General features: G+C 43.8%; 1 protein-coding gene across 1 annotated transcript in view; it reads right to left on the reverse strand.

The window, feature by feature from the left end:
- Positions 1-8,866: 8,866 nt before the first annotated feature.
- The window catches only part of GPT2 (glutamic--pyruvic transaminase 2), a 35,734-nt gene continuing 22,684 nt past the window's right edge, over positions 8,867-21,916 (reverse strand). The window contains exons 8-12 of the mRNA XM_047836349.1: positions 20,751-20,887; positions 15,727-15,901; positions 14,094-14,249; positions 12,893-13,005; positions 8,867-11,401 (exon numbers count right to left, since the gene is read on the reverse strand). Coding sequence (XP_047692305.1) covers positions 11,311-11,401; positions 12,893-13,005; positions 14,094-14,249; positions 15,727-15,901; positions 20,751-20,887 — 672 coding nt within the window. The 3' untranslated portion in view covers positions 8,867-11,310. The remainder of the gene's footprint in view (positions 11,402-12,892; positions 13,006-14,093; positions 14,250-15,726; positions 15,902-20,750; positions 20,888-21,916) is intronic.

The following is a 21,916-nucleotide window of genomic DNA, read 5'->3' on the forward strand; positions in this document are numbered from 1 at the left end:
AAAAAAAAAGGAAAAATTCTTTGGTTTACACATTTTCCCCCCTCAGAAACACACTGATTACATTAAGCAATTAAATACTAAATCTGATGGATACAGCAGTGCTGTAAAGACAAATAAAGGCTTGCAACTTTTTAGCAGTGTAATGATGCTTCAGACTTCTTAAGAATTTTCTCCTTAAGTATTTAGGTCAGAATAATAGCATTATAGGGGAAAATCCCTTGTCTGTAAGAGAGATGTAGAGCCTGAGAGATGGAAATCAAGAGAGACAGTGAGGGAGAAAGTGAGAGAGACTGATTCCCATAACAGATACTATGTAGGTACAGTTCGATCTCAAGGTTACCCAGTAGGTTCCTGTTCTCTGCTCAAAATACAAGCCAGTAATTCCACTTCTGGGTATTTACCCAATGAAAACAAAAACACTAATTTGAAAAGATGTATGCACTCCTATGTTTACTGCAGCATTATTTACAACAACCAAGATTTGGAAGCAACCTAAGTGTCCATCCACATATGAATGGATAAAGAAGATGTGATAAATACACACACACACACACACACACACACACACACACACACACACAGTAAAACTATGTATTGTTAGTAACTTGTTCTGTGAGTGTTCTGCAAGACAAGCAAATATTTCTAATAAATTTTAACTTGATAAATGAGCTATGTCTTGGAATATGAATAGTACATGATGCTGACCATTACATGATCACAACTGAGCCAATGGTTCTTGAAATTCGCTTTGATATACAAATGCTTTGGATTACAACTTGTTTCCAGAAAGAATTATGCTTGCAAACCAAGGTTTTACTGTGTGTGTGCATGTGTATATGTGGAATATCACATATATGGAATGAATATATATATATATATATATATATATATATATATATATATATATATATATATATATATATAATGGAATATCACTCAGCCACAGTACACGATGAGATCTTACCATTCACAAAAACATAGATGGACCAAGAGGGTATTATGCTAAGTGAACTAAGTCAGACAGAGAAAGACAAATACCATATGATTTCACTTATATGTGGAATCTAAAAAAACAGAACAAATGAACAAACAAAAAGCAGAAATAGACTCATATGCAGAGAACAAACTGGTGTTGTCAGAGGAGAGAGGATAGTGGAATAAGTGAAATAGGTGAAGGGATTAAGAAGCATAAACTTCCAGTTATAAATTAAATAAATCATGAGGATGAAAAGTACTGCATAGGGAATATCATTAGTAATATTATAATAACTTTATGTGTTACTGGTAACTACAAATAGTAACTGATAACTATGTTGATTGCAGTGAGCAATGCATAATGTATAGAACTGTCAAATCACTGTTGAACATCTGAAAGTCATAATATGGTATGTCAACTATACTTCAATAATAAAACAAAATCCACACAATCTACTTTTAAACAGCCGAAACCAGACCCAGCTTCACTTCCGACAAAACTGGCAACAGTTGTGGATGGCTTTAGTCACATCATTTCCTTCTCCCAGCTCTCTTTGCTAAAAATCAGGCTGAGTAGTTTGAGCATCTATAGTCCACATATATATAATCCCTCTGTATATACTGAGATGTAGTTTGTCTGAAAGTAGTAGAAACAACTCCAGCTAATTTTGACAAAAGGGAGGGTTTACCGACCCTTAAAATACAAGAAATCAGAAGTTCAGGGATGTTGCTAAGCTTTTGGGCCATAGACTCTCATCTCTGGTTTTCTACGAATGTCAGTTTGGCTGAAAATCCCTTTTCCTCCATGAAACAAGATCCATGTTGTCTTTGGAGTTCGAGTTTCATGGGTTGTTTTTGTTTTTATTTATTTGTTTTAATAATTTCAGTTTTTGGAGAGTTAGACTCTGTTTCAAGTTAGAAAATCCTGGGAATGGACTTACTGCTCATCCAAAGACCAAGGGTTTGGCAGGTTTACCTAAGAGCAGCTCCCTTACTTGGGGGAGGGAAGAATATTCCCAGGAAATAGATGGGGTGAGTCTGATCAGACAATACTGCAGATGTCCATCACTATACTACATGTGGCAAGTGCAATTGCTAATCCTAGTTAATAGTGTATCTTGAGGTACCTGGGTGGCTCAGTCAGTTGAACGTCTGTCTGACTCTTGATTTCAGCTCAGGGGTGTAGGATCAAGCCCTGCATCAGCCTCTGCATTGAGCGTGGAGCCTGCTTGGGATTCTCTCTCTCCCTCTACCCCTCCCCTGCTCGTGCTCTCGGTCTAAAAAAAAAAAAAGTAGCATATCTTGAATGACTTTTCATGTCAGTAGATATAGATGTTTAACAGTTTAAACTGGTTTAACAGTTACATGGTATTCCTTTGAAGAGATACACAAATTCGTTATTAATGGATACTTAGGTCTTCCCACCCCTTTTGCTATGGCCAACAATGCTGCCTAGAACATCCCTGTACATGTATCTTTCACATGTGGGAAATGTTCTAGGATACATTCCTACAGGTAGAATTTTTAGATCAAGGAACATATGCATTCCCCCTGCCCCAATTAATTCTGTTGGGTTATAATTTACATACAGTGGAATACACAGGTCATAAGTGGACAGTTCTATATGTTTTGACAAATGAATACAGTGGTGTAACCCACAGCTCTATGAAGACATGGAACAGTACTTTGTTCCAGGCCATGATGGAGAACAGGGACTGGACTTACCCGACTACCTTAATCAACTAAAAAATTGGAGGAAAAAACCCCTACAAAATAATAGGCGAGGTATTAAACAACAGGCAGCACAAGATAGTGTTCTTTGAGAGATGAGAAACAAATGGAGCAAGTTGCAGGGTGCCCCAGCTTTCTGCCTAGCAAAAGGTTTTAGGCCACAGTGTAGGGAGGAGAATCCCAAACAAAGCCTTTTTATACAGTGCTTTCGAGGACATGTGTTTTTATTTCTCTTGGATGAATTCCCATCTAGGAGTGGCATTGCTGGGTCATAGAGTAGATGTAGGTTTAACTTTGTTAGGAAGCTACCAGTTTTCCAAAGTGATTGGATTAGTTTTCACTCCCATGATCAAGATTTTGATCACTCCACCTCCCTGACATTTGATACTGTCATTCTTTTTCATTTTAGCCATTCCAGTGGTATCTTAGTACTTTTAATTTGCATTCTTTTTGAGCACCAATGATATTGAACATTTTTCCATGTGCTTATTGGCCATTTGTATATTTCCTTTTGTTAAATGTCTGTTCAAGTCTTTCCTTTGGTTTTTAATAGGGTTGTTTGTCTTGTTACTGACGTTTTAAAGTTCTTTATATATTCTTGATACAAGTCCTTTATGAGATTTATGTTCTGAGAATGTCTTCTCTCTCTCTGAGCCTTGCTTTTTCATTTCTTAATGGTGTTCTTTAAAAAACAGAAGTTTTTATTTTGATGTGGTTCAATTTATCAATTTTTTCTTTTATGATTTGTGCCTTTCTGTCCTAAGAAATATTTATCTACCTCAAAGTGGCAAAGATGTTCTCTTATGTTTTCTTCTAGAAGATTTATAGTTTAGCTCACATTTTAGGTCTGTACCATTTGTTGAAGAGACTTTTCTTTCCCATTGTATTGCTTTGTCTTTTTTTTTTTTAATTTTTCTTTTTAACATTTTATTTATTTATTTATTTTTTTAATTTTTTTTTTCAATGTTTATTTATTTTTGAGACAGGGAGAGACAGAGCATGAACAGGGGAGGGTCAGAGAGAGAGGGAGACACAGACTGAAACAGGCTCCAGGCTCTGAGCTGTCAGCACAGAGCCCGATGCGGGGCTCGAACTCACGGACCGTGAGATCATGACCTGAGCCGAAGTCGGACGCTTAACCGACTGAGCCACCCAGGCGCCCCAGCTTTGTCTTCTTTTAATGTTTACTCATTTTTGAGAGACAGCATGCATGTGCAAGTTGGGGGGGGGGCAGGCAGACAGAAAGGGAGACAGGATCTTCCATGCTGACAGCAGAGAGCCAGATGCGGGGCTTGAACTCATGAACCATGAGATCATGACCTGAGCTGAAGCTGAATGCTTAACCAACTGAGCCACCCAGGCACCTCTCCTTGTATTGCTTTGTATCAAGAGTTATTTTGTCAATACAAGTGTATCAAAGATATATATGTACATATGTGAGTGTGTGGTCTTTTTTTATGCTACAGTGACAAATGTATGAGTCTATATCTAGACTCTATTCTGTTCTTTTGTCTGTCCTTTCAGTAACACCATACTGTCTTGGTTCCTATAGTAGGCATATATATGTTTACCATTGACAGTGCCACGTTGCCCTTCCAAAAGGTTGTACAAATTCACACTCCTACCAATATGTATCCCCACTCTTACTAGTATGGGTCATTATTAAGCTTATAAATCATGGGACCATGTCTTATTCACTGCTGTGTTCCCATTACTCAGCACTGTACCCAGCATGAATGACAAGAAGCTCTAACATATCTGTGAATGTTGCTAACACTTATTAAGCTGCCCTAGTGGGTAACAAGATGGGACAATCAAGCTAAACTCCAGGCAGATGTTTCTGAAAGCCCAATAGATTGTGTCTTTAGATTAGGGTGGAGTAACACAACAGCAGAAATAATAGCTAAGTCTCACAGTGTTCACTATGTACATACATGTTGTCCTTGTAGTCATGGTTCAGATGCCACCCATTACAGCTAGATTCCAAGCAGCTAGAGGAGAGCACAAGGAAGAAAAGGGACAAAGGGGAGGTAGCCTTCTGCTAAGGGAGGTTCCCAGCAGTTACCACGTGACGCTATTTATGTCCCATTGAATTTGTAGCCATATATAGAAGAAAGGGAAGCTGAGAAATGTACCTTTCTCTTACCTTTGTACCAGTTCTTAACTTGTCAGGTCTGTTCTTCTGTCATGTGCGACCAGAAAAACCCTAACTTACATACTCTGTACCCTTGAGTGCGGTTTTGGCACCCAATGTGTGTCCTATGATGCTGACTCAAAAGATTGGGGGCACCCTGTTTTGAAGTTTTAAGTCAGCAATGGCAAACAGCAGTTTACCTTAACCACAAAGGAATAAAGGCCCACAGAGGTCCTTTGAGGGAGGGCACAACCCCATGTAAATGCCAAGGAGCCCAGTAATTTCAGTTCTTAACTGGCACCAGCCAGTCAAGATGGACCTACACCAAAAACAAATGTCCAGTTACAATGTCCAGTTGTAAAAAGTGATTTTTAAATTGGACTTACCTTATAAAGACTCCAGTGTAACTGGACTCAAGGCATTTTTATTTCAGAAACCATGACTAAAAAAAAAAAAAAAAAAGTTACCACAGACAAAAAAATAACTAACCAGTGTACTCTGCCTCATAGAATATGTTCAGAAGTTTTGGCAAATGGTCCTCACTGATTCTGTCATTTTCATATTGTATCTGGCATATTGTCCCATTCAATTTCAACATTATCAAACATAGGTCATATCAGCAGCACTCTAAACTGGAGATAATCATGGAAAATGCTCAATAAGTGAGGCTACTTGCCAGGAAATATGCTAAATCACGGAAAATGCTCAATAAGTGAGGCTACTTGCCAGGAAATATGCTAAATCACACACATACACACAATTTCCCCCCATTTAATCCTCATAATTATCCTATTACTCCATGAGTTGGTATTATTAGCTCTACTTTACAGATGGGAACAGGGGCACAATGATCCCACAACTGGTAAGAGCTAGAGCCTAGGTGTGCACCATGGTCTACCCTACTCTGGACTCTGACCTTGGGAGGAAGCCCTTGAAACTCATGGCAAACACTGAATCCTAAGAATGTTCCACAAGAAGCCTAAATACAAGGGCAAGGGAGGTGTGATACGCTCTTAATGTGAGGATGCTAGTTATGCAGCATTATTTTTAAAAACCAAGAACAATATACAATCTAAATGCTTAAGAGTACAGTTAACTAAATGATGGGATCCTCCACAGAATTGGTAAGGTGACCATCCAAATTGCTCATCAGGCACCTTTATTAGCATGTTGTGATGCTGAGGGAGTAAACAGGATTCAAACCACACACACACATACACTCCTCAACCACATTAAAAATATTCTCAGGAACTACCTCACACCTGTCAGAATGGCTAACATTAACAACTCAGGCAACAACAGAAGTTGGCGAGGATGCAGAGAAAGAGAATCTCTTTTGCACTGCTGGTGGGAATGCAAGCTGGTGCAGCCACTCTGAAAAACAGTATGGATGTTCCTGAAAAAATTAAAAACAGAACTACCTTATGACCCAGTAATAGCACTACTAGGTATTTATCCACGGGATACAGGTGTGCTGTTTCGAAGGGACACATGCACCCCAATGTTTATAACAGCACTATCAACAATAGCCAAAGTATGGAAGAGCCCAAATGTCCATTGATGGATGAATGGATAAGGAAGATGTGGTATGTATACAGTGGAGTATTACTTGGCAATCAAAAAGAATGAAATCTTGCCATTTGCAACTATGTGGATGGAGCTACAGGGTATTATGCTAAGCGAAGTTAGTCAGAGAAAGACATATGACTTCACTCATATGAGGACTTTAAGACACAGAACAGATGAACACAAGAGAAGGGAAACAAAAATAATATAAAAACAGGGAGGAGGACAAAACATAAGAGACTCTTCAATATGGAGAACAAACTGAGGGTAGCTGGAGGGGTTGTGTGTGTGGGGATGGGCTAAATGGGTAAGGGGCATTAAGGAATCTACTCCTGAAATCATTGTTGCACTATATGCTAACTTGGATGTAAATTTTAAAATGAATATATATATATATATATATATATATATATATATATATATATATATTCTCTCAAGAAAAGGACAGTAAGGAAATCTTCCAGAATGTTAGGCTTCTAATTAACTTTGGTTAGGGGATTTCAAGTTTTCTGAACTTTTCTTTCTTTTCTAACTTTTCCACACAAACATGTTTACTTTGCTAATCAGATTATTTTTTGAGTTTTACACTTTTGTGGAATGCATACTTTTGTGGTCTGAACTTGTCAGTTATCACTAGGATTCTGGATGTTTAAATATCTTCAAAATCTTTAATATCTTTAAAATCTTCAACATTTCATATCTTCAAAAGGACTTCAAGGGGATGCCGCATTATGTGCATTCAGAACAAAGACAGATGAAATTGGGGAGACAAAAAACATCAGTATGGTTTTTTAAGTGGGAGAATGAAATTTTAATAAGAAACTCTAGATGACCTGTGCCTCTTAAGGAAGAGAGCTGAGCAGTGGCAGTAAATTCCATCTTCTTTGTTTCTTAGGGAGAAGGGTGTCTCCTGGCTTGGGGGCAGGATGAAAGCCAAAGATATCTGGTTCTCAGAAAGTACCAATCCTTAAATTGGTAGAGAACAGCATCATCCCCTTCTCCTATGCCTGACCCACATGCTTCTTTTAAGCCCAGCACACTAGGTGGATTGAATTTGAGTACTCAACTGTCTGGTGGCCATTGCACGTATGGCTTTTTGAGGACGGTGATGTTTTATTAGCTTTGACTCCCTGTTTCCTAGAAGTCCATGGCTCATGGTGCTTATCAAACATTTGCTGAGAGCTTTCTAGGTGTGCTACAGCAAACCATACCAAAAATAATATTGAATAAGTCTTTTCTAACCCCTATTTAATAAACTCTCTGTGTAATAGCTACACAAAGTTTAGTCTCCAGGCAAGTTGTATATGTTTCCATGTAAATGAATGATGAGGGAAGATGCAGAGAACATCTCTAGTTCCCTTGGTTATCAACCAGTAAGGACCCTCAACACACCCTAAACACACCATTCTCTCCCCCAGTCCTCTCTAAAGAGCCACATATAGTAAATGAAATCCCCTATCCTACAGAGAGCAGCTCCTCCAATGGCTCTGATGGGGCTGGTGACTCTAAGCCCCTCTTTGCCTCACCAGCAAGCACAGGGCCAGCCAAACCACTCTGGACCACAGAGACTGATTCAGGGAAGGACACGGACAAAGGTAGCCAATCAAAGTCCTTCCTTGGAATTTTTCAACGTGGAGCTGGACAAGACAGGCTTTGCATTTAACAAAGTGAACAGGAGAACCTAAGCCAGCTTCCCTCCAGGACTTCAATAAATTCCTCTTTCCTACTTCAGGCTATTCTGAGTAGGTTTCCATTTCTTCCAACTGAAAGAATCCTACTTTTTCCCATTTTCCAATTCTTTTATGTTTATTTAAATAGATAAATAAGGGGGTGAGGGGCAGAGAGGGAGCGAGAGAATCCCAAGCAGGCTCCATACTCTCAGCTTGGGACCCAATCCCACGAACTGGGAGATCATGACCTGAGCTGAAACTAAGAGTCGGATGCTCAACTGACTGAGCCACCCTGAGCCACCCAGGCACCCCTCCAATTCTTTTTTAATAAAAACATAGAAATTTTAGTTTTGAGTGAAAAATAGTTTTGAATTCAAAACCACACATCAAAACTGATGTAGATCTGGGAAAGCCTAGGGAAAAGGAATGAAATCCCTTGTATCAATGACTCCTTTCCCCCACTGACATTGCTGTGCTTCTCGAGCTTCTCCTGACCACTGTGAAGAGGATGTTCATTCTGATTCCACCAGACAGCCAAGATCTGTATTCATTTTAACAACATCCCATTTCAAGAATCTATGTTTTCCTACCTCAAGCAACAAAAAGCAGCTCAGGGTCCTGAGGATTGACACCTAAAAGGAAACGGAAGCTGAGAAATTGTGAGAGAAGTTTGTAGTATTTGAGGAAAATGTTCATTCTAGTGCTAGGACCATTAAATTACAAAAAGTGAAGATGTATAATTAGTGATATCTGTTTGACTTTTAAACTACAAGGAAAGTTAAACACCATCACCATTTTGGACATGTATTTTATTGTTTAGAAATTTCCAGCAGAGCTATCATTAAGTACCTTTGTCAGGAGATGCCTATGAGAATCTAAATTGGGAAACAGGGATAGGCAGGCCTGTCAGCTCTTCCTGCAAAATCACACAACACTGGGACAGCAACATGCTGGGTCTCAGGGTACGAGGTGATCAACCACCAGAGGTACAGTCTGGCATTCCTCATGTGTGGACCTAGATGAACAACAAAAAACTTTGCAGGTGTAGATTTAAGTGCGACCCCAAATGACAAATGACTTTCTCTGGCAGTACCCAAACAAGATGCCAGAATAAAGTCTGTAAAAAATCAAATCTATAATGATCAGCAATCCTACCCTGAATGAAGTTAACCTCCTAAACCAGCTGACCTATTACATTTTTATTTTAAAAGCAAACCAAGTGCATACAGCATCTTTTAAAAAATCATGTAAACGTTGCAAAGTTTTTATGTTATTTATAATCTGAAGAGATTTATAAAAAACTACTAGACTCGTTAAGACTACAAATACTAACCCCCTCATCCCCTCATGAAAAAAGCAATTGTTACAAAAATATAAAAAATAGACTAGCTTCTACTATGTAACCTCTCCACCAGAAACCTCAAAACTCTGGGACACATTCTGGTTGATGTGCCATCCAACAAGCACAAGTGCAATTTTCTCAATTTTTAAGGAAGGAAAAGTTCCCAAACATTCCCTTTGTTACTGTAGATTGTGGCTACTTTCTTCACAGGAACTGTAATGTTAGCAAGTAGGGGCAGTCTGTAGTGTTCTATCATATTCCCCTGCACGGGCCCAAGCGTGGAAATTACAGCATAGGAGGCTGCCTTCAAAGTTCACTTCTCTTCATTTTTGTCTCTCCAGCTCCTTTGATTCCAATTTGGGACTTGCTGGGCCCCCAGGCTCTATAGCTGGCCTTGGCTTCCCTCACTGCCCACTGGGGAAGGCCAATGGTAGGAAGGGTCTCTTAATGAAGGGGCTCTCAGATAAGCCTGCTGCTCCCATGGCACCCACTTGTTTTCAAAGTGTGGGTCAGGCCCTGACCCAGGTTTGCTAATGCCAGGGAAGCAGCAGGCCTGGTGGAGGATACTCCCCTGGCTGGAGACATGACTGATGCTACAGCACAGTCTGCAGAGTCTGGGAGGGGAGCCAGCAGCAAACGTGAGGCAAAACGCTTGGCATTAAGTTAAAATACTTTTATAAACTTCGAATCCAATTACATGTACTCGCCCACAGCAGCCAAGCTACCAGGCACTTTGACCAGTTATCAGCTAGGAAATGGACTGAATTTGATTTGAAACAACAGACACTACAGGAGGGGATTGTTTGGGGGAGGGGAGGGGGCTTGATTGGTCAAGTCCTTGAGGATGCCCCTCCCTCATTTGTGGACATCTTCAGTGTTACCTTGTCCCTGCTGTCACCAACAGAGGGCGATTTGTGGAAATCAAGCCCTTGGTAGAAAACAGCTATTGGCTAAGGGCAGGATGGATCCACACATCAGCAGGCAGAATGCCTCCATGCGACTGGGACAGGCTGTACCCTGTGTCCGTGAAGTCCAGGGAGACCTCCCAGATGGGGGTCCCAACCTAAGCATGCTTAAGGGAACGTTTCACCCCCAAAGCCCTCATTACCTGTTGCTCAATTACCTGTTGCAGAGTCCTCACTACCTGATGTGCGCTCCCAAGTGGAGACCTGGTTCAACTTGGAGCCTGGCTTGCACCCACTCTTCCCCTGCAGAACGCTTTGACTTGGCCATTGCCCCCAGTACCTGTCACAACCTAGCCTGGCATCTAGTCCAACCCACATGCTACTGCTTTCACCATTCTTGTCTGAGAGATAGGCTGTCTGCCTACAAGCCAGAATGGTGGGCCCTCTCTGAGCCTCTAGTGGACTTCCAGGCTCTCCTGTTTGAAGAACTAGATTTTCACACCACTAATGGTTTTATTTCACAGATCACGGTGGTGAGTTTAGGATTTCCACTTCTTGCCATGGTTATCATACATTTCCCAGCACCTTCTTGTTTCTTCAGATCTGAAACATGTCACCCAACATACATACCCTGGTTGTTTTAAACCCCAAATAGCCTCTCCAATAGCACAATAATGGATTCAGAGAACACCGGCCACATGTGCTGAGCAAGTCCCCTCTACTTTGGTTGCTTAAAAAAACAAAAAACAAACAAACAAAAACAGGGCTTCTGAGATATCCCCAATTCACATTTGCTCAGAAGAGAAGTGCTCCCAACATCAAGGCACAAAGAAAGAAGTCTCTTGGGGCAAAATGACAACAAAAGCCACCAGTGGCCTTTGTGAGGCCTGAGGCAGAGTCGCTGGGGAAGGCAAGTTCAGTCTGGTGTGGGCGGGCCATCAGGAGGAAGGCCTGACAACTGGGTCTCCCTTTGGGCCCGAGCAATCCTCATGCGTACTTCTCCAGAAACTTTATGTGAAAGTCCTTCACCTTCTGTAGAACTGTTTTCAGCTTCTCCACCGGAGGGAGGATGGTCATTCTGTCAGGAAAGAAGATAGCATCAGCCTGGACATAAGTTGTTTTGGAAAAGGGGAGAGGAATGAACCTGGCAGCTCCTTCCTTCAGTTGCAGTTGTGACAATGTGGGCAAACTGTGGGAGGCGGAAGGCTTGTCTTGTCCACTGCGATAACACCAGCCCCTGGACAAAACCTGGAACTTGTTGACTTGTTGAACCACCTCCTGCCCGAATTTGTACATTTACTTTTAACTCAAGTAACATGTATGACCAAAAGCAGTAAGATGCCGGCAGCATTTAATCTCACTAACACGTCCACCCATTATCATAGAAGGCCCATGCAACATTCTGACCTGTGTATACAACTTCCTCTAGAGCATGACTTGGTGTTTCCTGCAGATACAGAGCAAGATGTTCTTCCTGGTAGGTGGGCCTTTTTAAAATTTCTCTTTTGGGGTGCCTGGGTGGCTCAGTAGGTTAAGCATCTGACTCTTGATTTTGGCTCAGGTTAGTGAATTCAAGCCCCATATTGGGCTCTGTGCTGACAGTGTGGAGCCTGCTTGGGATTCTCTTGTCTCCCTCTCTCTGCTCCTCCCCTGCTTGCTCTCTCTCTCTCTCAAAAAAAAAAAAAAAATCTCTCTTACAGTGAGAACCTCCAGTTACAACTCTCCCTCCAAAAGAACTCCCAAGTTGCCATAGTAACTAATACTTCCTCTAATACTGTTGGTTTGCTTCACCACCTTAAAGTCAGCCCTCTCGATTTAACCTTTTTTTTGAATGAGCCGTGAACTGCCAAGGTGGACCTCACTAGGGTAGAAAGGCCAACCAGACACGTTTGTCCATCCAGGGCACACTGCCCACAACCTGAGTCAGGACTTGGCTCCAGGTGCTAACTAAGCTCATGACATTTCTTTTTTTAGCATCTGCTGCAGGAGACATCTGAGAGCACCAAGCGTGGAGAAGATGCTGTTCTGTTAGAACTGGCTTCAGTGGGGAAACCTGGGCTGAGCTGCTCCAGCCTGCTCTGCTCCTGGGGTTGCCATCCACACAGGGGCAGAGTTGGCACACCCTGTGAAATGTGTCATAGTAAGTGAAACCAATTCCATTGTTTTAGATGTGGCATCTCTGCAGACTTTTGGATAAGCTACTGAGCACCTGGGTACTGCAAGCTGCTATCATGGAGTTGGAAAAGGACATGGAAATAAAGAAGAAAACACCCCACTGGGGACACTTCGGATAGTATGTGACAGATGGAGGCAATGGAGGGGGGGACAGAGTGGTCAAGGAGATGACCTTGGAATCTACCCATAGTTTTCCTTAATCCCCAGACCCAGGTCTTGGCTTGGCTCTGCAACAGGACAGAATGGGAGTGGGCAGGGCGGGTGGTTTGCCACAGTGAGTTTGGGGCTGCACACACCTCAGTGTCTGAAGCCAGCCTGTGTTCTATGATAACACAGGTTGTCTTTTCCAAGACAAACTTGGGACCAGTCCCCTGGCACAGAGAGGCAGCAGTACCTGAAGTGGTAGGTGCCTTCCCTCTGCCCGAAGCCGCTGCCAGGTACAACACAGATGCCAGTCTCCTCAAGGAGCTTCATGCAGTAGAACATGTCAGGGGCCATTTTATGGGCCTGTGGGAGCAGGGCAGGACTGAGAGTTCATTTACGGCTTTGCACTGCACAAACACACCACTGAACACTCAAAGTCAAATACAATGGAAATGGTAGGTTCTTTCCCGTGACAGGGCTCATCCACCCTCCCTGCAAGGACCAGGGTGGGACACTGGAAACTGCTAGAAGCTGGGGCCTGCGGGCTACTTGAGGATGGCCATGGGCTGTGGTACTTTGCTCTCTGCCCAGGACTGAGAGTCTCTTTCCTTTGTGCCCCACAGCCAGGCAGTATCTCCACAAGCTTTGATGGTGGTCCCCTATATATATGCCAAGCTGCATAACCTCTGACAACATGGCCCTGAGGTCTGTGCCCAGGGGGACTTTTAGGGAACAGCAGCTTGGGGGCTCTGTTCATAGTGCTTCTTGCACCTTGGTTTTTACAACCTGGGGTACCTGTTAAATGGCTTCTCGGGCACCAGGGATTCTGACTCAGCAGGTCTGAGTGAGTGGGGGAAGGCCCAGATTCTGAATGTTTAACAAGGTATTGAGGAGGTTTAAGGGACACAAGGACAACACTTTCAGAAACACTGCTCTGGCTTCTGATCCTTAAAGTAGGCAGATGTCTATGGCACGGCCTAAAAACTTGGTGCAAACACAGAATCTCGGCCCCTTCACAGACTTCCTGAACCATCACTGGCATTTTAACAAGGTCCCTAGGTGATTTTGTGTTGACATTCAAGGACTGAGAAGTGCTGCTCTAGGGCAGTCACTGTGCAGAAGAGATGGCTGTCACTGCTTCCCCAGCGTGGGTTCAGTTTTAAATGCATCATGTCACGCTTGGGCACCTGCCTTCAGAACACTGGAAGTAACAGAGCCCAGATCAGCACCACTCGCCTGGGGCTGACCTCATCTCTGCCCCTTCACCACAGCATGCTGCAGGGCTGGGCCTCCGGGGGCCCATCATCTTTATGCTATAAGCACCATCTGGCCGAGGGGTCCGAAAAATTCCGAGCCTCCAGAACCAGCACTTTTGCTCCCCAAGGCAAGAGCCAACCCCCAACCCAGCAATTCCAAGCGAACCCAGTGAGCCCCGGCCCAGCACCCCAAACCTGAGCTGCTTCCACGGCTTTGCTGGGGATGAAGATCCGAGGAAAGGCATACATAGCTCCCTGCAAGGGGTTGCAGTGAATTCCTGGGACTTGGTTAAACAGGTCTTCTGTCAGCTTAGCCTTTTTGGCCAGATTACCCAGGACAGACTCTTTCTCCTGATGAGACACAGAAAACAAGAGTCAGCACCTCTGGGCATCATGGAATGGCTCTAGCTACTGGAAACTGTCCCTTTAACACGGGGTTGGGGGGGGAATGGGGTGGCCTGGTAAAAAGCGAGCCTGTGTGTGCAGGAACACAGCAAATCAAGGAGGTGGGTGACACATTCCTCTGCAGGAACTTCTCTGGGTGCTCAGCCCAAAAGGCTATTGTGGGCCCTGAGGCCCATAAGTGCAGGGAGTTCTGGGAAAAAGGTAGGTCCTGGGTAATTTGTGTCATGGCTTCTATTCTCTTACCAGGAGGGAGGTTATTTCTCAAAATGAGAAAACCTCGTCCCTGCCCAGTGGTCTGAGTGGACCTGGCCCTGGACAGAGAGCCCTAGAACATGCTTCTAGGAGATGGCCCAACCACTTCATTTTGGGGGGCCACTTTCAATCCATGTGGTATGCATAGGGCATGTGACTCAGGCAAAGCAAATCACTGGCTGGCTCAGAGGTGCACATGTGTCAGTCCAGGACTTCTGCAAGTACTGTTGGAACAGGGGATGGAAGCTGTGGCCTGATAATGAAGGAAACATGGTCTATACACACAGTGGAATATTACTCAGCCTTCCAAAGGAAGCCCAGTCTAACACATGCTACAACACAGATGTACCTTGAGGACATTATGCTGAGTGAAATAAACCAGTCACAAAAGACAAATACTGTATGGTTCCACTTAGACGAAGTACCTAGAGTCGTCATGTTCATAGAGACAAAGTAGAACAGAGGTTAGTCACCAGGGGCTGGGGGGGGTGGATGGAGAAATGGGGAGTTAGTGTTTAACAGGTATAGAGTTTCAGTTTGGGATGAGGAAAAGGTTCTGGAGATCGATGGTGGTGATGGGTGCACAACAATGTGAGTGTATTTTATGTTCAGTGAAAAATGATTAAAATGGTAAATTTTATGTTCTGTGTATTTTACCACAATTTAAAAAAAAATGTGAGCCTAGAATGGCTGGGAACTGACTGTTTGGTTACATGCCCCATAAATTCCTTTGTGTGTAGGCTAGTTAAAGTCGGGTTTTTGTCGCTTGCAATGAATGGAAAGGGTCTAACTGGATTACTTTGAGCTGTGAGAACATCTGGTTGGGCCAAAGGCAGGCCTATGGTCTAGAACCAATGCCACGCCCATCCTTTTCTCCTTTTTAGTTTAGTAACAGAATCCTCCAGGGATGCCTGCCCATCTATGGTGCTCACAGGGGATGAGGGGGTAGGGGTCCCCCACCCACATGCATGGACAGTCCTCCACTTCAGAACACAGCCCAACTACATTTTCACACTGAACCTCATGGGGTGGTTTAGGCATCAAGAGGAACCATGAGCACCCATCAGAGGTGTGGAGAGAGGCTGGCCATGGTGATCCTGAATACGCCATGAATACCCATGACCCTTGTTGTGGCAGGGATGCAGATGGGCCACAGAACACAGCAACTCACCCTGTGGAACAGCTCAAAGGACTCCTCTCCAGGCACTGGGGGGTTCACAACGATGTCCATGGCAGCCTGCCCGGACACTGGCGGGCACAGTCGCACAGAGAGCAGCTTCACCAGCTGGCCTTTGATCTCAGGGTGCAGGTTGATCACCTCCATGTAGCCTCCTCGGTAGCCACACCTGCAGGTTGAAGATGGGGAGAGGACCCACCAGTCACAGAGAGGCCTCAATTAAATGCAATCCGGTCAGCCAGAATGTTCTGTAATCATCCCCATTCCTAATGCTGAGTGGTCAGATGTGGCCAAGTTCTTCCCAATGAAAGGTGAATGGAAGTGACATGAGCAAATTCCACATCACTTCCTTACAAGAAAAAAGTACGTGCTCTTCTTTTTCCTTCTTTTCCCCCATTTCCTGAGAAATGAGACACTGGAGCAGCAGCCTCAGTGCCAGAGATGGATGCCACATGTTGATATGGCAGAGCGGTCCTACCAGCCTAGTCCTTGAATGACCTTGTGGAGCACAGCCTATCCTGGACTTCCCCTACCTTTGGTCTGTTATGTCAAAGAGAGATCCACTTGTTTTAGCCACTATATTTTTGGGCCTCTTTGTTAAAGCCACTTAGCCTGAGTCCTAACTAATACACTAGCCCCTGTTCTAAAGGGGCACATGATTCAAGCCTGCACAGGCTCCAGGGGTAGGTACCTGATTCACTGGAGCTTATGAACATAGTCTGAGGACTTTTGCTGGAACTTTCTGCTTTCTGAAAACAAAGCTAACCTACAGGAGAGCAGAGCTGAGAAAGACAATGAGACAAAGCAAGAAATTAGGGACAGAGTCCTACTGACATCTTTAAGATTCCTAGACTTTGGCACAAAAACAGACACATAGACCAATGGAATAGAATAGAAACCCCAGAACTAGACCCACAAACGTATGGCCAACTCATCTTTGACAAAGCAGGAAAGAACATCCAATGGAAAAAAGACAGCCTCTTTAACAAATGGTGCTGGGAGAACTGGACAGCAACATGCAGAAGGTTGAAACTAGACCACTTTCTCACACCATTCACAAAAATAAACTCAAAATGGATAAAGGACCTAAATGTGAGACAGGAAACCATCAAAACCTTAGAGGAGAAAGCAGGAAAAGACCTCTCTGACCTCAGCCATAGCAATCTCTTACTCGACACATCCCCAAAGGCAAGGGAATTAAAAGCAAAAGTGAATTACTGGGACCTTATGAAGATAAAAAGCTTCTGCACAGCAAAGGAAACAACCAACAAAACTAAAAGGCAACCAACGGAATGGGAAAAGATATTCGCAAATGACATATCGGACAAAGGGCTAGTATCCAAAATCTATAAAGAGCTCACCAAACTCCACACCCGAAAAACAAATAACCCAGTGAAGAAATGGGCAGAAAACATGAATAGACACTTCTCTAAAGAAGACATCCAGATGGCCAATAGGCACATGAAAAGATGTTCAGCGTCGCTCCTTATCAGGGAAATACAAATCAAAACCACACTCAGGTATCACCTCACGCCAGTCAGAGTGGCCAAAATGAACAAATCAGGAGACTATAGATGCTGGAGAGGATGTGGAGAAACGGGAACCCTCTTGCACTGTTGGTGGGAATGCAAATTGGTGCAGCCGCTCTGGAAAGCAGTGTGGAGGCTCCTCAGAAAATTAAAAATAGACCTACCCTATGACCCAGCAATAGCACTGCTAGGAATTTATCCAAGGGATACAGGAGTACTGATGCATAGGGCCACTTGTACCCCAATGTTCATAGCAGCACTCTCAACAACAGCCAAATTATGGAAAGAGCCTAAATGTCCATCAACTGATGAATGGATAAAGAAATTGTGGTTTATATACACAATGGAATATTATGTAGCAATGAGAAAAAATGAAATATGGCCTTTTGTAGCAACGTGGATGGAACTGGAGAGTGTGATGCTAAGTGAAATAAGCCATACAGAGAAAGACAGATACCATATGGTTTCACTCTTATGTGGATCCTGAGAAACTTAACAGGAACCCATGGGGGAGGGGAAGGAAAAAAAAAAAAAAAAAGAGGTTAGAATGGGAGAGAGCCAAAGCATAAGAGACTGTTAAAAACTGAGAACAAACTGAGGGTTGACGGGGGGTGGGAGGGAGGAGAGGGTGGGTGATGGGTATTGAGGAGGGCACCTTTTGGGATGAGCACTGGGTGTTGTATGGAAACCAATTTGTCAATAAATTTCATAAAAAAAAAAAGATTCCTAGACTTTTTACTGATATTAATTTTTTTAAAAAAACCTCTTTGGTGAAAGTCAGTTCAAGTTTAGTTTCCATTACTCATCACCACTAGGATCCTGATATAGATATTTGATATAGACTGAAATCACAGGAAAGTAAGATGAAATCTGCAATGAGTTAAAACAAAAAAAAAAAAAACACAAAAACTTTCGAACCTGAATCTGCCCCAGCAGTCACACTTTCTGGAGCTGTACCTCCTTCTCTGGACTGTGATAGATAACGTTCAGACTAAGACTGCAGAAATGCAGACTCCCTGAGGTGGGTACCTAGTCTTACCTTCCTCTGTATACTCCACACCCTCAACCTCAGAAGACCTGACACAGTGAAACACTAAAATGCCACTGGAATTAGTCTGCAGAACTGAACTGGCAAAGGCCAGTTCCCATCTCATCTCTTGACTGGACTTTCCAAGGCAAGAAGATAAATTCTAGTATTGCAGAAAGGTTTCCCATAACAAAGGCTGAAAGAAACAACTTTCTGCTTAATCCTCTGCTGATGAGCAGAAAACCAAGTTGAGAAGAGCAGTCTAATCCCAGGTAATCAGGATCTGAAGACTACAGGTCATAACCCAGGATACCAACATCCAGCAGACTGTTAAAAACAATAATCAATAGGGGCGCCTGGGTGGCGCAATCGGTTAAGTGTCCAACTTCACCCAGGTCACGATCTCTCAGTCCGTGAGTTCGAGCCCCGCGTCAGGCTCTGGGCTGATGGCTCGGAGCCTGGAGACTGTTTCTGATTCTGTGTCTCCCTCTCTCTCTGCCCCTCCCCCGTTCATGCTCTGTCTCTCTCTGTCCCAAAAATAAATAAAAAACGTTGAAAAAAATTAAAAAAAAAAAAAAAGAAAAAAAACAATAATCAATAACACAGATGGAGACACGACTAAGTATGTGATAAAAACACCTGAGTTTGAAAAAAGACTTAATAGAGAACAGACTTGTTTAGAAAAAAGAGCTACATAGCACACAAAAGTCTAGCAGAGATAAAGCACTGCTATTGGTATAGACCAGAAAGACCAGCATAAATTAACCCCTGCCTACATCAAATAAAGCCAGCTGGGTAATCATCCCCATGATGCAGCTCCATCGACCTGGCCAAAATATTCCTCCAAGCTTCATGGTTCCATCGGCCTTCAGTTTAACAAGGGAGAACCTGACAGCTGGCGCATAAAAGAACCCCCACAAAGTTGGTGGATGAATGCCCTTAGCTGTAAACTCACTAGTCTTTCCTTCTCATTCTCTTCTGCAGGTTCCTCCTCTTCTCTCCCAGCTTCTGAGCAGTGAGGGCCTAAACCAGTCCCTGGTCTACCTAGGGTCTACCTCGCTCCTTGTGAGATGTCCAGGTTCAGAGATCTAACAACTCATTCACTGAACCTCCCAAACTTAAATCAGCTGGCTATCAGCCCTGAGCTGGGGACTCACACATCCATCTCCATCTGGACATGCAATGAGCATTTGCAAATTCAACACGTCAAAAACCCAACTCCCAATCTTTCCCCCAAACCTACTTCACCCACAGCCTTCCTCATCCATTGATGGCTAGCTACTTCATCCTTCCTGTTGTTTGAATAAAAAGCCTGGGAATCATTCTTGATTCCTCTGTCTCACAATCATCTTCTCCATCAAGCCACTCCTGTCCACTCTACCTTCAAATATATCCAGGATTCAGCGTCTTCTCCCCATCTCGATCCTGGCCCACGGTCATATATATACCTTGCCTGGCTATAACAGCCTCTTGACTGGTCTCTGTTCCTGCCCTCACCAGACAGCAACCAGACAGTGTCCAGTAAAACTTAAGTCAGGTGAGTTCATGCCTCTGCTATAATCCTCCAACAGATCCCATCTCACTCTGAGTAAAAGTAAAAAATAACCTAAGTAGCCCAGATGATCTGGTCTCTTATGACTTCTTTGGCCTCCATGTCTGCTACTTTCCCCCTCACTTACTCTTTTCCAGTTTCCTTGCTACTCCTTGAATATTCCAGGCATGCCTCAGGGCCTTCACACATGCTATTCTCTCATCTTAGAATGTTCCTCCCTCAGATACCTGCATAGCTCCCTCTTTCCTCCTCAATGACTCTACCCCCACCACCCGCATTCCCATTTCTTCTCTATTTTTGTCCACTTGACACATGATTTTATTCATTTGTCTACTGCCTCTCTCTTCACTAGAACATAAGCTGTTAGGGCAGGGACTGCTGTGGTTTGCTCACTGCTGTATCCTCAGTGCCGAGATCAGTATTGGACTCAGAGCAGGTCATCAAAAAGTATTAGCTGAATGAACAAATACAGGATTGAAGTGGACTCTCTGGCCCCAGTGCTAGGGTGAGGTACACATACAGCTTGGCCCTGACGCCATCTGTCCACTCAACCTGCCTTCTCTGGCCCCTCAGATTTCAGTCAATGTTGGAGCAACAGTAACCGGGCTGGCAGAAAACACTAGTGTTGGAAGCTGCTGTAGGTCCTGCTTTCATTTGCATTGTTTATTGCAGTCAGGTTTCTTTCAAGCATGACCTTATTTTATATGAGCCTCTGCACAAGGCTGTCCTGCTGTCCTCACATCACAGGGCTTCTCTTTGGGGAGATGTGGCCTGTCTCCTGATTCTAAGGTCAGCAGAGGCCATAGATAAAGGCGGCCTTCTCTGTCCAGGTTGAGTGTGGGGCAGGGCAGAGGGGATCTGGTATGGGGCAGGCCCAGAGGCAGTGGGAAGAAGGTGGGGGCCAACATACTCGCCCATGTAGCCCTTGGAGGTAGAGTGGAAGGAGGCGAGCTCCACGTTGCTGGAGTACTCAGGCCCCATCTCATAAAGCACCTTCTTAAAGGAGTGGAATTTGCAGTCCGGAGAGTACACATTGTCCTGGTACACCTGGGGGAACAGGGACACAGGGACAGTCACCCATATTCCCCGAGAGGCCTGAGCCCATGTAGGAAGGGCACAGGTGCTCAGGGTCAACCTGCAGTCAGGCTGTGTGCTACAAAGCCCATTCCAGGAATAAGGCAGATGTGCCCAAAGGAAGCTTGTGGAACACGCAAGGAGAAAAGCTTTGAGTTGTATGCCCACTTGATTTCTCCCATTCACCCACACTCACCTCCACCCAACTTTCAGATCTCCTTTCTACCTCATCTGACCAGTGACAATGTCAGGACTCCTACTTGCCCAAGCAAGTTTCCTCCCTGAATGTTTACTTCTTTCCATAAGATTAATAATGAAAGCAGTTCAGGGGCACCTCTGTGGCTCAGTCGGTGAAGCATCTGACTGGCTCAGGTCATGATCTTACTGTTCAGGAGTTCGAGCCCCATGTCAGGCTCTGTGCTGACAGCTCAGAGCCTGGAGACTGCTTCAGATTCTGTGTCTCCCTCTCTCTGCCCCTCCCCTGCTCGCTCGCTCTCTCTCTCTCTCTCTCAAAAATAAAAATTTAAAAAGTTTAAAAAAAATAATTGAAGCAGTTCATGGAGCTATCCTCTGACCTCCATACTTGAAGAGCTGAACGTGTTGCTCTCCTGGCTTTTTACGACACCAACCCCCTTTGGAACTATTGTTTTTCTATTCATTTCACTGCCAGCTTTCCCACTAGACTGTAGACATGAATGGCACCCACACATGCTTTGTTTTTCCCTGTCCACATATGCACACTCAGCAGGCAAGCACCTTCCTCTGCCCTTGGAGATGAACTTCCTCATGCCCTCCTCTTCCTGGACCTCAAGGGGAGGAGTTTAGTGCACGAAGTCACTCTGCTGCCCCTTCTCTCCTTTAGAAATGAAGATTTTTAACACCTGACACAAATATAACCCTGTATGTTAACTCTACTGGAATTTAAAAAAGAGAGAGAGAAAGGAAGATTTTTAGCCCATCTACTAATCATGGCAACAATTTAGTGGGTAAGTTACGTGTGTG

Source organism: Prionailurus viverrinus, chromosome E2 (genome assembly GCF_022837055.1).
Source record: "Prionailurus viverrinus isolate Anna chromosome E2, UM_Priviv_1.0, whole genome shotgun sequence".
NCBI lineage: Eukaryota > Metazoa > Chordata > Mammalia > Carnivora > Felidae > Prionailurus > Prionailurus viverrinus.